General features: G+C 35.2%; 1 protein-coding gene across 6 annotated transcripts in view; it reads right to left on the bottom strand.

Moving 5' to 3' along the window:
* Positions 1-13,553, bottom strand: part of retn (retained) — a 144,708-nt gene extending 131,155 nt beyond the window's left edge. For 4 of the 6 annotated variants that reach the window (XM_028319438.1, XM_028319441.1, XM_028319440.1 and 1 more), the window contains exons 1-2: positions 13,344-13,553; positions 2,109-2,114 (exon numbers count right to left, since the gene is read on the bottom strand). In XM_028319438.1, the coding sequence (XP_028175239.1) occupies positions 2,109-2,114; positions 13,344-13,391 (54 nt within the window). In that variant the 5' untranslated portion in view covers positions 13,392-13,553. The remainder of the gene's footprint in view (positions 1-2,108; positions 2,115-13,343) is intronic. The other 2 variants (XM_028319439.1, XM_028319443.1) reach the window with 1 other exon arrangement.
* Positions 13,554-14,862: the final 1,309 nt, after the last annotated feature.

Below are 14,862 nucleotides of genomic sequence, written 5' to 3'. Positions count from 1 at the left end.
GTGATACGGTAGTCGACATCGGATTAAGTGACGTGGATTTAAACATGATTTTATTATGAATGGAATTAGATCTATTTTTGCAAATTAATCGTGGTTTGGAGAACTTTCACAGCTTATGGATAGACTCGAACTCTGAGCAGACTATTTCCTTTCTAATAAGATCTCTGGTACAAAATCAATTATTCAAAATCGATATGTTTTTGCAAGTAGGCTCCCAACCCTACCACTGCTCGCAAAAGTGCCGAATATATAAAAAAAACCTACCACTGCTTCGGGACAGTAATATGGGCCAGTGCTGAGAAGAAACAGCGCAAGTAACACAGTTTTTATATGCCATTGAACTTTTGTTTCTAAAAAGCGTTAGTGACATTCAGTAAACATTAAATTACAATTTACTTAACGTGTTTTCTTCTTATAACTTAGACCGAATGATACTAGAACAACTGATTTTTAACTGCATTCTTCTAGATAATAGGAGAAGGTATGACGCGACCCAGTCAATTCTTCTATGGGTAAAGATAAATCCATGCTCCATAAACAAGTTCTTTGTTAACCAGTTTTGTGATTAATATAGTATTACATGACAACAGGAATTCACATGTGCAAATCTTAACATCATAACTCATAATGCAAACATAATTCGGATTTATAGAGGAAAAGTTTTAAAACTTATTTGATCTTCGAGTTATCGTGTGATTGAAATGTGAGAAACGTGTCATTGGGATTAAGATATAAGTGGTGGCAAATTCGCAAATGTGGGTAGACAACCTTCAAGACTTCTAATCTGCACTATTATTAAATAAATGCAGCGGTGCTAAGGAAAACTTTCATTGGGAAAAGTCTAGCAATAAAAAGACGATTAGAAAATTAGAATAGAAACAAAACAAAACAAACTATCTATGTTAGTAATCACTAATCAGTGAAGAAAAACTGCATAAGTAATCTAGAGGAATATTGATGTAAAACTTGAATATAAGTCCCCTTATGTTCCTGAATTCAGATTTTAAGCTAGAGTTGCTTGCTACCTTGAGTAGAACTTTTCGTATTAAGTTCATACATAAAGTAGGATAATAGTAATAATAATAGGATGAGCAGTAATGACCAAGCTAAAATTCTCAATACCCAAACCGGGGGTTAATCTATCCCCCCATTATCGATTCACCTTTCCACTCGTCTACGAGTATGCGTTAATACATGCGAAATGCACTAATGACCTCCCCGATATTCCCGCGAACAAATGGCGCGCTATTACCGCGGCTTTGTCCGGGGGGCGGGGAGGGGAGGGGATGATTGATACGGGGCTGCGCCGGCGCAGTCACGACGCGTGCGAGTAGGGCTGGCAACAAGGAGTTTACTTGTGTAAAAGGAGAGAAAATGACTGAAACTGACTGACGTAAACGTATAATATAAATATTTTTGTTAACTTGTGACAAAAGATTGTCTACATGACAGGCTTAGCCTAGCGTAGAAATCTCAGTTACTTTATGAACTGAAGCGTATGTCGGTACAACCTTAGCAACCTTAACTAAAGAGAGGAGGGCGCTGTCTTTAGAAATTAGGAAAGTAATCTACATAAACTAATATTATAAATGCGAAAGTAACTCTGTCTGTCTGTATGTCTGTCTGTCTTGCTTGATTTTGATGAAATTTGGCATAGAGATAGTTTGAATCCCGGAAAAGGACATAGGATACTTTTTATCCCGGTTTTTGAAACAGGGACGCGCGCGATAAAGTTTTTCTGTGACAGACAAAATTCCACGCGGGCGAAACCGGGGACGGAAAGCTAGTCTATATGTATATATAAAAATGAAACCCGTTTTCCGTTGTCACGACATAACATGAAAACTGCTTGACCGATTTGGCTGATTTTTTTTTGTAGTTTTCTAATACTCTGTACAAGGTTTTTACGGAAAAAAATATAAAGAAAATCTCTACGCTAAGGCGGTACGAAGTTCGCCGGGTCAGCTAGTTTCGTATAAAACTTTAAAAGCTCATCAGGCAAATAATAAGTCTAAGGATTTTTTTAGTTCTTGGCGTGCATCTCACCTGATGGAAAGTGATGATCAGGCCGAAGATGAAAGCGAGCACAGAGGAACTGGCTATCTTACCTCCAACTGCAGGAACACAAAAATTATGTTAACATTGTTAAGGATTGGATGTGCGAGACGAACTAAGACTTATAGCTGATTTAGTTACCTATTTAACAAATTAATACATGTAAATCAGCCCTAACTTGGCAGAATGATGGTCAAGTGACAAATTTTGACGTAGACATAGCTATGATTACAAACTGATTATAATGTATCCTCGTAATTCAACGTCTGTAAAAGATGCGGTTACAATACTGTCAACCTAATTCAATTGGACAATTTTTGAAACTGAAACGTGCCAGCCCTATTCACACGTCTTGCCGCGGAATTCGAGCGTTTTGCGTATTTATACCTTTTTTGCATTTCGTGTATTACACTTAATAGTATAATGCATCGTGTTCTGCTGCATTTTACAAGAGCAATGAAGGCTCACTATTGGCATCTTGAGACTTCTTCATTTAGCCACCATCTTTGTGTCTTCTATTTCAATTAATAGTCAATCAAATACTCGTAGTCAATAGTCTTTCACAAATTGTTTTTTTACATTGTCTTTATGAGAAATTGATTTTTCTTTATGCCTCTACATTGTTATCCCCATATCAAATTCGGGATAGCGTCGTACGATAGTATTCTAAGGGTTGATTTCAGGCTGACCGGCTATAAAACCAATGAACAATGCAGCATTTCATATCGCAAGTACCGGACTTGATGTGAGAGTGACTAATGACTATGCCACTTCCTGATGACCTCTTGGGCATCAGTACAAATTATTTTTACCAACTCTCTCCATTCTTCGGAGTAATTTGAAATTATGTTTTACCAACTCAAAATGAGTTTTCAAAGCTGCTGTAACCTAAACATCCCAACTAATCCCAACTAATATTATAAATGCGAAAGTAACTCTGTCTGTCTGTCTGTCTGTCTGTCTGTTACGCTTTCCCGCTTAAACCTCGCAACCGATTTTGATGAAATTTGGCATAGAGATAGTTTGAGTCCCGGGAAAGAACATAGGATAGTTTTTATCCCGGTTTTCGAAACAGGGACGCGCGCGATAAAGTTTTTCTGTGACAGACAAAATTCCACGCGGGCGAAGCCGCGGGCGGAAAGCTAGTTCACTATAAAGTCAAAGTCAAAATTTCTTTATTTGTATAGACTATTATATGTATAGTGCTTACAAATCGTCAAATATTTTGCTCATAAGGAGCCTCTACATGTCTCATAATCTTTTTACCCTACACCTACTTACTTCGCCTTTGATTCATTCTACCATATTTTGTATGCGTATACGTTTAATTAAGGACACTGCACTGATCGCAATATCGGAACGCGATTATAAGCCTATACGTCTTCGCGAAGACCTACGCGTGCGCCGTGATACCCCGCGCCGGCTCGTCTTACATAACTGGCATGTGCTCAGGCTAGGCATTTGCTTATTGAATTAATTATCGACGAAAACCATATTCTGTCAGACTGATACATTTATTCAGTCAGGTCATATTGGTGATGGAATCTGAGGATCAAACGCATCCCTCATCTCGGTAATCACCATTAGATTTGGATGAAAGAAACTGAAGGTTTGGGTATGCCTAGAATCCATTAAAACTATGTCATTTAGTTTAGATATTTGCACCAGACCAGATACATGTTTTCCACCAATTCCAATGATAGGTGCTTACTAGGACACTTCGCTATCTTGAAAGTAAAAATAGTATAACAAACAACCTTACTTCTTCTTGGTTTATATAAGATTTTAAATTTTCGCATTAAGACCCGTTTCTTACTAATTCTTGGTTTATGATCAAAAATTAACGGTTAGACAGATCCCTGCTATAGGTGTAATAAACGGATCAAAATCACTGATCGATTGTAGAATTTTCTTTCAGAATGTAGAGTGCTCTCTCTCTGTCTGTCTGTCTTTCTTTATTACTAATTCAGAATTAAAAAGAGCACTCTACTCTTTTTCTTACCATAAGTAGTCTTCATTATTCCAGTTTGCTACGAATAAGTCGAAACCCACCAGCAGGCTTCTACTCTAACGCCCGTATTCACAAACATTACTATGAGGTCTCACAGTGCGCGTGGACGCACAGGGTGACACATGAACCAATCACTGAGCTCTATTCAATGCTGTGCGTTCGATTTGCTGCTTCACTTAAGCAAGCATCGTTTGTGAATACGGGTGTAAGCCTTGCCTAGTAACAATCATCACGAGTCAAGCTCCGTTATTTCACAACTAAGTGCAAGCCCGATTTGGCGATCGACCCAATAATGTATGACTAACACTTGAATGACTTGGATCAAAGCAAACACCCGTCATGATGAGCAGGTTATAAACTGCTGAGCAAACAAAAATCTTATTAATCATCAGCAGGTATGTTGTGACCGTTTAGATGGGTCTCTGTATAGGTATACTTACACTGGTTATGGTCAAACACACTCTTGACAAAATTACTTAATTATTGAACACTGAGTGGTGAAATATAATTTTCTTGATATTATTAATACTAAAAATAGACGAGTATTCTTAGAAGTCTGAATCTGAATACCCTCTAGTCAGGCGGGGTTTTCTCATACCTTTGAGGAGCGATAATTATATTCATTTTAATTGTTTATTCAGCAGTTGTGATCTTGATACAATTAGTAATAAGAGTAAAATATTTACTCTGTGACAATCTCTATGGAAATTCATTTAGTTTACCTTCTTATACGCGCAAAACCGTGATAGTACCGATACTACGGTGACTACGGCCTACAGCAATATGCTAACTTTCTTTAATTTCTAAATATATCGCGAAAATCTCTTTTCATGTAAAACAATACAACACAATCACATTCAAACCGTCAATTAAATGGCGTCTTTTAATAACTGTAAAGCTACTTATAGAAAGTGGAAATATCGCCTATTGTCCACGCGTCCATAACAACATTACACATAGTTGCAAGCTTTCTAGCAAGGTAACATAACATTTCTCTAGAGTTGATTTGAATAAAATGCCTAAGATGTATGCCGCCAGCTCATTTGTCCAATATTACGGGACATAATTATTTAAACTATGCAAATTGAAGGTTCGCTGAAGCTAATGAAAGGCCCGCGCAAATTATTGATAGAGTGCAAGAACAGCTCCTATCAAGGGGACCGAGAAGCCATTTGCAAAGCTTGATGTGGGATTTGAATCATTTATATGCAGTGTATTCTGTGCAGCAGTTGAATAAAACAAATGAAAAACAGGCAAGAAATGTACTTGAAAATGCTTCGATTTTAATCATTTGACTCATGTAAGTGATTCGTAAAGTTAAGCTATCGATGCGTTTAATTATTAGTCAACCTATGCTGGTCACACATTAATGAACAAATAACTAGGGTTCTATTATGAACCTTAGTAATAACTCTACCAGAGAAAGAATCCTTGGTTCGAACTCCTTCTGAGACATAAAAATTGAAAAGCTCGTTGTGAGGGAGAGTGTTCTGAAAATACAATTCAGTGTAAGATTTTATGACTATTTCATGAAGCCAGGGAGAATGGAATCGTAATATGTTACTACAACTTAATTAAACTATAGAGGAAGAAGAAGCTGGTATAATTAATTGGATCCTATTACACATTTATTGTTTTATGGGGCTAGTCTGAAAAATTGCCTCGCTAGCATTTATTATAAACATTAATTCTACAAAACCGTTAACCATCATACAGTTAATCAACAACATTAATAGGAAAGCGATATTAACAAATAGGGAAGGTATTACAGAATAAATTGTTGCTACGAGGATGCGGGCGCCCGCAAACCAACGTCTCTACCCGAACCGTCTTAAATCATCACCTTGATAGACGAATTTAGACTCTATCATATGTTAATTAAGTTCATTACATTTAGATTAGTACTACAATACGTTGATTAAAGTTGTTTTTAAAAGTCGGGAGAAAAATTTCGTGTTCGATAACATTTGCCTGACGCTACGGGCTGTTAGTTACGGTTGTAAATAATGAATTTCGTGGCGAATTTTTCTTTGAGAACGTACCTATAAAATACTTACTGATTGAACACAATTCAGTAAAAAATGACTCAGAATTGCAGTCATGAACGTCATACGAATTTAAAGTAGTTATACGATATTTCAGTCTTGTATCGAAACCCTATCCATTCACAAATAAATGAACACAATTTACAAAATATTTTTTCCCACTTTTAATAATGCAACGTCTACTAATTTTCTTTTGCTGAATTACAGGCCAAAGTAAAGTATGCATGTATTAACAAAACCACAGGTATTGTAGAATAGATATGCACTGACAAAATTATATTATGTATCATTTTGTCCACTATTAGTGTAAAGCTCTATGGAAGAAAACCGTCAGTTGTTTTTCAGTGTCTAACATATCTATACTGCATCAGTTTTGAGCAATAACGTGAAGAATCAATGATAAACTCAGTTCTGTCTTCTCGCGAACGCGAACATGCGATCGCGGCTATTCGCGAACATGTAACAACTATGCGCGTACCGGTGGAATGGTAACTAGGAGTTTAGAACATGATTGCGCTACTTTATTATTGAAACAACTGTAGGTCTCAGTGTGAAAAGCATTAGAATTTTTCTACAGGTTGGTTAGACAATGTCTCTAGATTAGTGGTAAGTCCGGTATACTCGTAGTTGTTGCAATTCACGAAGGCGAGTGAGCTTTACATGTGTGGTGGCTCGCTACTAATCGTTTTTCAAACATTTTGACAGACATTACACTGTCGTTATACACAAGTAAAGCTCACTCGCCTTCGTAAGTTTCAAGAACGTATAAGCGAAACGTTGTGGGTTCTTTATCCACCTGAAACTTTCAATGGATTCAAGTGTTTGAGATAAGTAAGTAATATATTTATTTATTTATTTATTTATTTATTAATAGGTACAGTTACAGTACATAGAATACTACTTATTTAGTAAAAAAAATACAGCTACAAATCACTTACAAATCTATGGACCAATTACAACTGCACACAACTATGCCTAATAACTTAAGTGCTTAGATAAAACAACAAAAACTAATGTTAGCTACAACAACAACTAATCCAACAATCTAATCAGCATTTCTTAATTTATTTTTAAAAACCATATTACATTCGCACTCTTGAACTGATCATTTGTTTCAATATAAATGTAATTAAATATTTATTCCCTGAATCATTTCTAGGATATAGGTACATATCAATATTCCAAACCCTTCAAATTTAGATGCATTTCCTTTTATCATAAATATATAACGCGTTGTCAAAAATATAAATGATTGAATATTCTCTCCAATTGCGATACCAGCATTCAGTATTGTCAAGCAAAATTAATTCCTTGATCAAAAATGACAACTGCATAACCCTTCCACAATGTGCTGGTCATTCATCATTGCCAATTAAATAAGACAAGAGCTTTATAAGTATACCTAATATGAATTTCAGAAAAGCTTTGCTTAATTTGAGACTAGGGCTGAGTTGCAGCACCTTAACTTTAACCGTAACTACTGTACCTATAGCTACAACCGGTGATTTTGTGTGGAGTTAGACACAGTTTTGACGTTTGTTACAGTTAATGTAACATGGCGCAACCCACGGTAAAATGGCGCTACATTAAATTGCCAAAGATATCCTCACAACTTGGCTTTAAATTCCAATATGGTTGCACCATCTTACTTTAACTTTAACAAACGTCAAAAATCTGTCAAACTCCATACAAAAAACACTGGTTATCCTTGTAGTTACGGTAAAAGTTAGGTGGTACAACTCAGCCTAAAATGGATCAATAAAAGTAAGTAACACATTACCGTACGCGAATACATGAGAACATTGGCCGGGTCACAGCGTAGGTATCTGATGGATGCGGATATTATCAGTAATCACAGGGCTATTGTTACAATCAGCTCAATATAAAGAAGTTTTACTTCACGTCACACCGCTACGAATATCGGTGACTCTACCAAATATCGTCATATTTCTTAAATTAAGGCATTCTTTTATTAAAAGTTCTTTTTAAAAGCTTGATTGCATAAAAAATACGACTTTTTGCCACATAAAACATTAACTCCAAAAAAAACTTTAATTAGGTAGATAGGTAGGTTATGTTTCAAAGTGCAAAGATAGTTTTGACTGTTCGATTTATCGTTGCCAATTTGAGTGACAACAGCTATGTGGGTCCCTTATTTATTGGTACACCCTAAAATTTGCCAACTACCCTTAACAAAAACAGGTATCTGTAATTGTGCTATCATTGTTTAATGACAGAGAAGAAAATAGGGGCTTGACTGAAGTGCAAATGAGATAGAGACAGCAAAACATGGATTACAAGTACAGTTAGGCACAAAAGAAATCGCCAGGTCTCGTCAAAGACAATAGTGACAGGGTCTGCCCAAAAAACTTCTACCTCAGTTGCAATTGAACCTTTCAAACCGGTTTGGCTCGGTTCCCACTAACTTAGTCATGATATTTGGCAATAATTTGCATTTAACTTGGACGTTAAGTTACTGTCCATCAAATTTTGATTTGCCTATTTGTGACTTGATTCGCTGTGATTTCGAATTTCAGTGTTATTACATGACATACAAAATAGTATAAAATTAAATATTGATAGAGAATCAAATAAAAGATTAATAGAGTTCAGATTTTGACTTATGACGTTATTCCTGAAAAACGTGAGATCAAATCGAGCGTTACACTTCGGTGTGACAGGCTGAACAACATAACCTTACCCACGCAATCTTTCCTTTATAAATATTGAATGTCAATACCATTATTTACGACAGTTACATTGAATATAAATGAGAGATAACGCATTGAGTTTGATTTCTGTGTAAGATGGGGCGACAAAGATAATTTTGTTGAGTCAGCCATTTTATTTGTATGCAAATTTAGAAGTTTAACAAAGGATCTTTCGTATCAAATAATCAAATAGGCCTAATGCAGTAGTGACAGCGCTTTGAATGCACAAATAAATGTCTTTAATATGTTTATACAGGGTGGAAACGTTAAGTGATCTCACTCGATTATTTCTAAACTATACAAGATATTGAAAAACTGGTTACTGATCCTGAAAGTGCTTCACGAGCCCTTTTAAACGGTACCTATGATAGGTTACAGAATAAACGGGATCTATCTGAAAATTCAATGTTTCCAGCTTCCATACTAAATGTATGCCAGACACACAATATTAGAAGTGTAATTTTTTTTATTTAATAATAAACTCTTAAAATAAACTCGTAAATTGTATTCTTATTTAAAATTATTCATGGAAAACATTGGTTTTAGGCTTTACTTGCTATAATATTGTCAAGAGATGAGTGTCATGACTGTGGTAGTACTAAATGTATGAAAGAAAGAAACATTGAATTTTTGGATAGATCCAGTTTATTCTGTAACCTATTATTGATACCATTGGATAAAGCTTGTGAAGCACCTTTAGAATCAAAAATCAGTTTTACGATATCATGTGTAGTTTTTAAAATAATGTGACTTTACTAAATGTATGGAAGCTAGAAACATTGAATTTTCGGATAGATCAAGTTTATTCTGTAACCTATTATTAGTACCTTTTGATAGAGCTCATAAAGCACTTTCAGGATCAGTAACTAGTTTATTGATATCTTGTATAGTTTAGAAATAATCGAGTGAGATCACTTATCGTTTCCACCCTGTTTAGCTAAATACTCTTAGACAATTCGATTTTTCCAGTTATTCAAAATTTATTTCGAGATGTGACTCTTTAACGCTACAAAATGTAATAATTCTTTTTCAATTTTTTTTAATTTCAGCTATTCATATGCACTTATCTTGTACATATTCGTCCACCAAACATTCGGAATAAATTACGAAGAATAAGGAATAGACACAATGACTCAAGTCCCCAAAAAAAACTATTAAAATGTTGTGTGGATTGCGCACGCGCCCAGGTAGGGAGAGGGTTCGGCACCTGCCCTAAACAGGGCCCACACAATCACACACTTTACGCATCACTATACCACTTACCTTTACAATCTTTAAACGCTTTAAAAAAAGTGACGTATGCTACTGCCTTTTGCCCCACACTTACGTTAGAAAAAGGTCACAAGACACAGTGCATCTTGTTTAAATTACGACTAATTATGCATATTTGTTACTTACTGTAAGTAATTAAGTGTTTTTTCATGTTTTTCAAACCAATATTAGAAAATTTAAATGTACTTATGTCTTATAGGCATAACGCTCATTATTTCTTGGAAATCATCACCTCCGCGCTCAAATATTTCAAATTAAAATGAAACACACGTTGAATTATAATTACCGGCAACCGACGCTGTGTTGTCAACGCGAAAAAATAAATCCCGGGCCCCGCCAATTATTTCAATTAATGACACGTCGCGGCGTCGACAGGAAAAGGAAGCCCGAGCTAAGTTTAGTCCGCGATTGTGCACTGAGTGACAGCTAGATTTGATTAATTAATTTGTGGCCCTCTATTCGCCGAGAAGGATAATAAATCGTGCGTGAGCTTTGGCCTCCCGTGAGATGTCTCCAAAGCCCGACACGCCGCTGAATAAATGATTGAGTCAAACGCAAGCATTATATCTGTCTAGACCGAAATAAACCGCTAACGATGTCTTTACAGGTAAGCAATAATAAAGTCGTCAGATCTAGTTCCTTCAGATCATTAGAATTCCAAGAGCTAACTGCTAGAAACCGAAATAATTTCATTAAATCAACCGACTGATGCACACAAAAACGAAACGCGGCGGCCTCAAAATATTCACAAAAACAACTGAATTGCTTCAAAATGGTTCCGCTAAATAAACAATGTTCAAGTCAAACCTACCAACACATGGTTAGGGTCTTTCGCACATTCAATAAACTAAACTTGAAACCGAATCGTTAGCTTCGTGGGTCCCGAATTTGTTATTAATAATCATATCGGCGCCATATTGCAAAGCCGCCGACGCACCCTGGCAACACACGTGTGAATAGAAAAAAATAAGATTTTGTCGCTGTTTTTCGTTTTTGGTTCCGCTTTGAATTGATTTTTATTTTTATTAATTTTGCTAGTGTCCTTTTTCTTAAATTTTAATTATAATAATTGATATTATGGTAATTAATTTGTAAAATCGTGAATAACGTCCTAATTTAACGTAAAACTAAATAAATAAATAAATTGTACCTATTAATATGCTAAGAAAATAAAAAAAAATATTTCATTTTGTAATATTGTTAAGAAATTACGTACGTACTTAGTTTTAAACCCTGCAACAAAATAACTTTAACTTACTTACATTTTACATCATTTTCAGCGCCTTTACTTGGTGATTGTCGTCTGTCATCGTCATTCAGTTGTTTGTTTATTTACCTACACTTCACACTGACAATAAGTAGATAAGGTTATGTAACAGTGAGGTATTTCAGCCTAATGATAACAGTTTACTTTGCTGAACACCTACTACAGATTTAGAAATAATGGCTGAAAAATGAATTTAACATTAAAAGATTAAATTTAGTTTAATTCAGCCTTAATCAAACAAAAATATTTTACTTGCGCTAGCTACTTACCGCGGAAAGCTAAGTAAGCTTAACTTTTGGAAATTAAGCTTAGCATACATTACTTAGTTAACATTATGCTAAGTTTTAATACAGATTTTAACTGCATATTGACAATTCGATTCTTTTAAGTTATTAAAAAATATTTAGTTTGAAATCCGCCTCTTTAGGATAATAAGTTTTAATAACTATGCATATTGAGGTTTTTTTTATTAGTGCTACTGAATTGGAGCTAGTAGATTATTATAACTTATAAATCGGGAAAGTTCAGGACAAAAGCTTTTGAAATTATAATTCACCTACGAAGACTACGAAACAATTCCTCAGCTTCTTGTCACTGCAGTTTTCCGTTAACGCAAGTCGTAGGAACTATAGTGTGTTCACTCTAAGATGGAGCGGGTGACATGTCATACAATCCAAATAACGCCTATCAAGTTCAATAATTTGTGCCGAGTGCTCGGTGCAAGGCAATGTCGTACTTCATTGCTAGGAATGCATGGATAGTGCAGTCATCTTATGTCTATATGTCTATCATACGATATTGGAAACAAAACATATCGAATAAATTACACCATGATGAAACCTATGCAATTTTCCAAAATTTAGCATAGAAATCAATCACTCATATCTATAATGATGAAGAAATAAATAAGTAGGTGGCATCTTTAGTGTCATTAATGGATATTGTTTGCATTGTGATTGGCGTCCATTTTAGCACAAAGTTTTTAAGTTAATATTCTAATGTGGGTGACATTGTCTATTATATCCATTGTTTCTTAATTTTAAGAATACAATGAAAAATATCCTACCTAACCTGGTATGTTTGATTGTTGCACTCTTTTAAAAGCCTTTTTTGTATAAAATAAATTAACCTATAGCTACAGAAACTGTACCTAAACCTGAGTTAATAAATAACTTTAATCAAAAAGTAGACCATCATATAAGAATTTTGCCAGTTTCATATCAAAATGTGAATTGAAATAACTTACGGCACTTACGGGCCATTTAGTCCACCTTAGCTAGGGTGTACTTAAGTCACATGAAAAAATAACAAGTAGGTACTACTTACGAATACGAAAATAAAAGGATGATGCCTAATAAAGCCATACATGACAGTTTGGATACATAAACAAAAACAAAAATGTAGGTAGGTTACCCTATACCTGAAAAGCGCGTAACCCGCGTAAGTCAACAATATATCTACCCCCTAAATACAATGAATGTCAATTATTCAACAATATTATTCATAAATTACAATTCATGCAGAAATTTAAAAAGCGGTAAGATAAGTATTGTTTTATGAAATAAAAACTATTGTATGTAAATAGGAACTTAACATAAGATAAATATTATGGAAAAAAATTGATGTAACAAACAATTTATCAGCGTCAAACAATCGAAATGTTCAAAACAACATCTCAAATTATGTCAAATTGTGACAGTATCAAAGAAATTGGACATGTTGTTTACAAGTTGTTGCTAAATGTAAATAAACTTTCATATATTATGTCAAACAAATACCACAACATCAGTAACTTTCTTCAGTCAAACTGCCATGACACTGAATGAACTTGAAAAGCTTTAACACTGAAAAGCGATATTCTGACATATCTGCTGTTTTCGATCCATTGAATAAGGGCATAACTCGAGTTATGCCGATATCACACTGATAGTGGTCAAGCAGTCGATAACCTGTGCAAAACAAAGCTTAGGTCGACGACTCACCACGGGGCTGTCGTCGCCGAGGTCCGAGTCTCGGTCGGCGTCCGCCATAGCGTACGCCGGTACCGGCTCGCGATTCTTCACCCGAATCTTGGCGGTTTTGTTGACGAGGGAACGAATACGCCACTGGGGCACGTGCTCACACGTTCACACGCGCACGAACATACAAAACGAGTAGCGGAGCGGACAAATACGAGCGGCGGCGGTGCTCGCACGGAATGGTATGGCGAGCGAAACCGCCCGAGCCCCCTCCGCGGCTAGGCCCCGCCTTAAGGCGTCCACGTCACAGCGAATCAAACCCCGCGATATTAAACTGATATTTGTGTGATACGCTCCGCCCGCCGCTTATATTGTTTTATTCGAGCGATAAAATAATCGAGTCAGAGTCCGAGAGGTGATTAATAACGATCATGAAACGGTTAACGGCTTCGAATCGAGTTCGCTAATGAGCCAGTTAATGTACCGGTGTCGGGTGTTTGATTAAAATTACAGATTTATTGACGATTGTGATTGGTTCAGATTAATTGACAGCGATTAATAAGATACATGTCCAGTTAAAAACTTTAGATAGTTAACTGGGTATAATTAATTGGTCAATTTAATGTATATTTTATTCTTGTTCTGAATAATATTAATAAATAGGGACATTACTTACCTATTATTAACTAATTAGCTGTTTGCAATGAGAATCTGATGCTTGCAATGGGGATCCTAAAAGGCACTAATGCCCGTTTTCATCATAAAACCCTAATTTTTAAGTGTTATGTGTTACCACACAAAATTCCTGTTATGTGTTACCATAGGGGTCACTTAAAAAATAGGGATTGATGGTGAAAACGGGCATGAGTCCCAGGAACTCTACATAAAAATGGTTTGAATTTATTCGATTTAATATACTTAATAAAAATATTGAAATCAAAGTGAACTCCTTCTAAGATAATAAAAAGCAACTGAATCCTCCACAATAGTTAATTTATAATGAAAATACATATAATTAATTCATTCAAGAACGGATTAAATCATTCATTAAAATTCGAAGTTTTTCTAAAAAAACGTGAAAACTTTCAATGGTAGAAGAGACACAACTCGAAATCTACAAAAAGTGTGTTAACATAGGTCATATTTTATTTCTTTTCGGTGATTCGATTATCTAAGGCTTACATATCTTCCGTAATAAATAAAGTTTTGATTAGGTAACCGCTCAAATACATTGTAAATAAGCTTAATAACCTCCTCCTTTTTTGAAGTCGGTTAAAAATTAACAAGAACCCGAAAATAATAAAGAACAGTTTATTGTGTAAAAAAAGCCTGTGATGACTCGAATTGTAAAAAAAATTACTCTCTCTTCATAAGAAATAGTAGGAAGTTCTCTAGTAGAGCTTTTGCGAATAATTTAAAAATTACAAAGTGTATTAATCAACTTTGTGGAGGGGAGGTCATGTTAGGTAAAAGTTAGTAGGTAATACTTATTACGAAAATCATATTTTTAAAGTTTTTCTCGGACCAACAACGCAAGACTCTC

Source organism: Ostrinia furnacalis, unplaced genomic scaffold (assembly GCF_004193835.3).
Source record: "Ostrinia furnacalis isolate ACB-3 unplaced genomic scaffold, ASM419383v2 OfSCF7182, whole genome shotgun sequence".
Taxonomy (NCBI): domain Eukaryota; kingdom Metazoa; phylum Arthropoda; class Insecta; order Lepidoptera; family Crambidae; genus Ostrinia; species Ostrinia furnacalis.
Note: the sequence above shows the minus strand (reverse complement) of the source record. Positions and strands in the feature narration are given on the sequence as shown.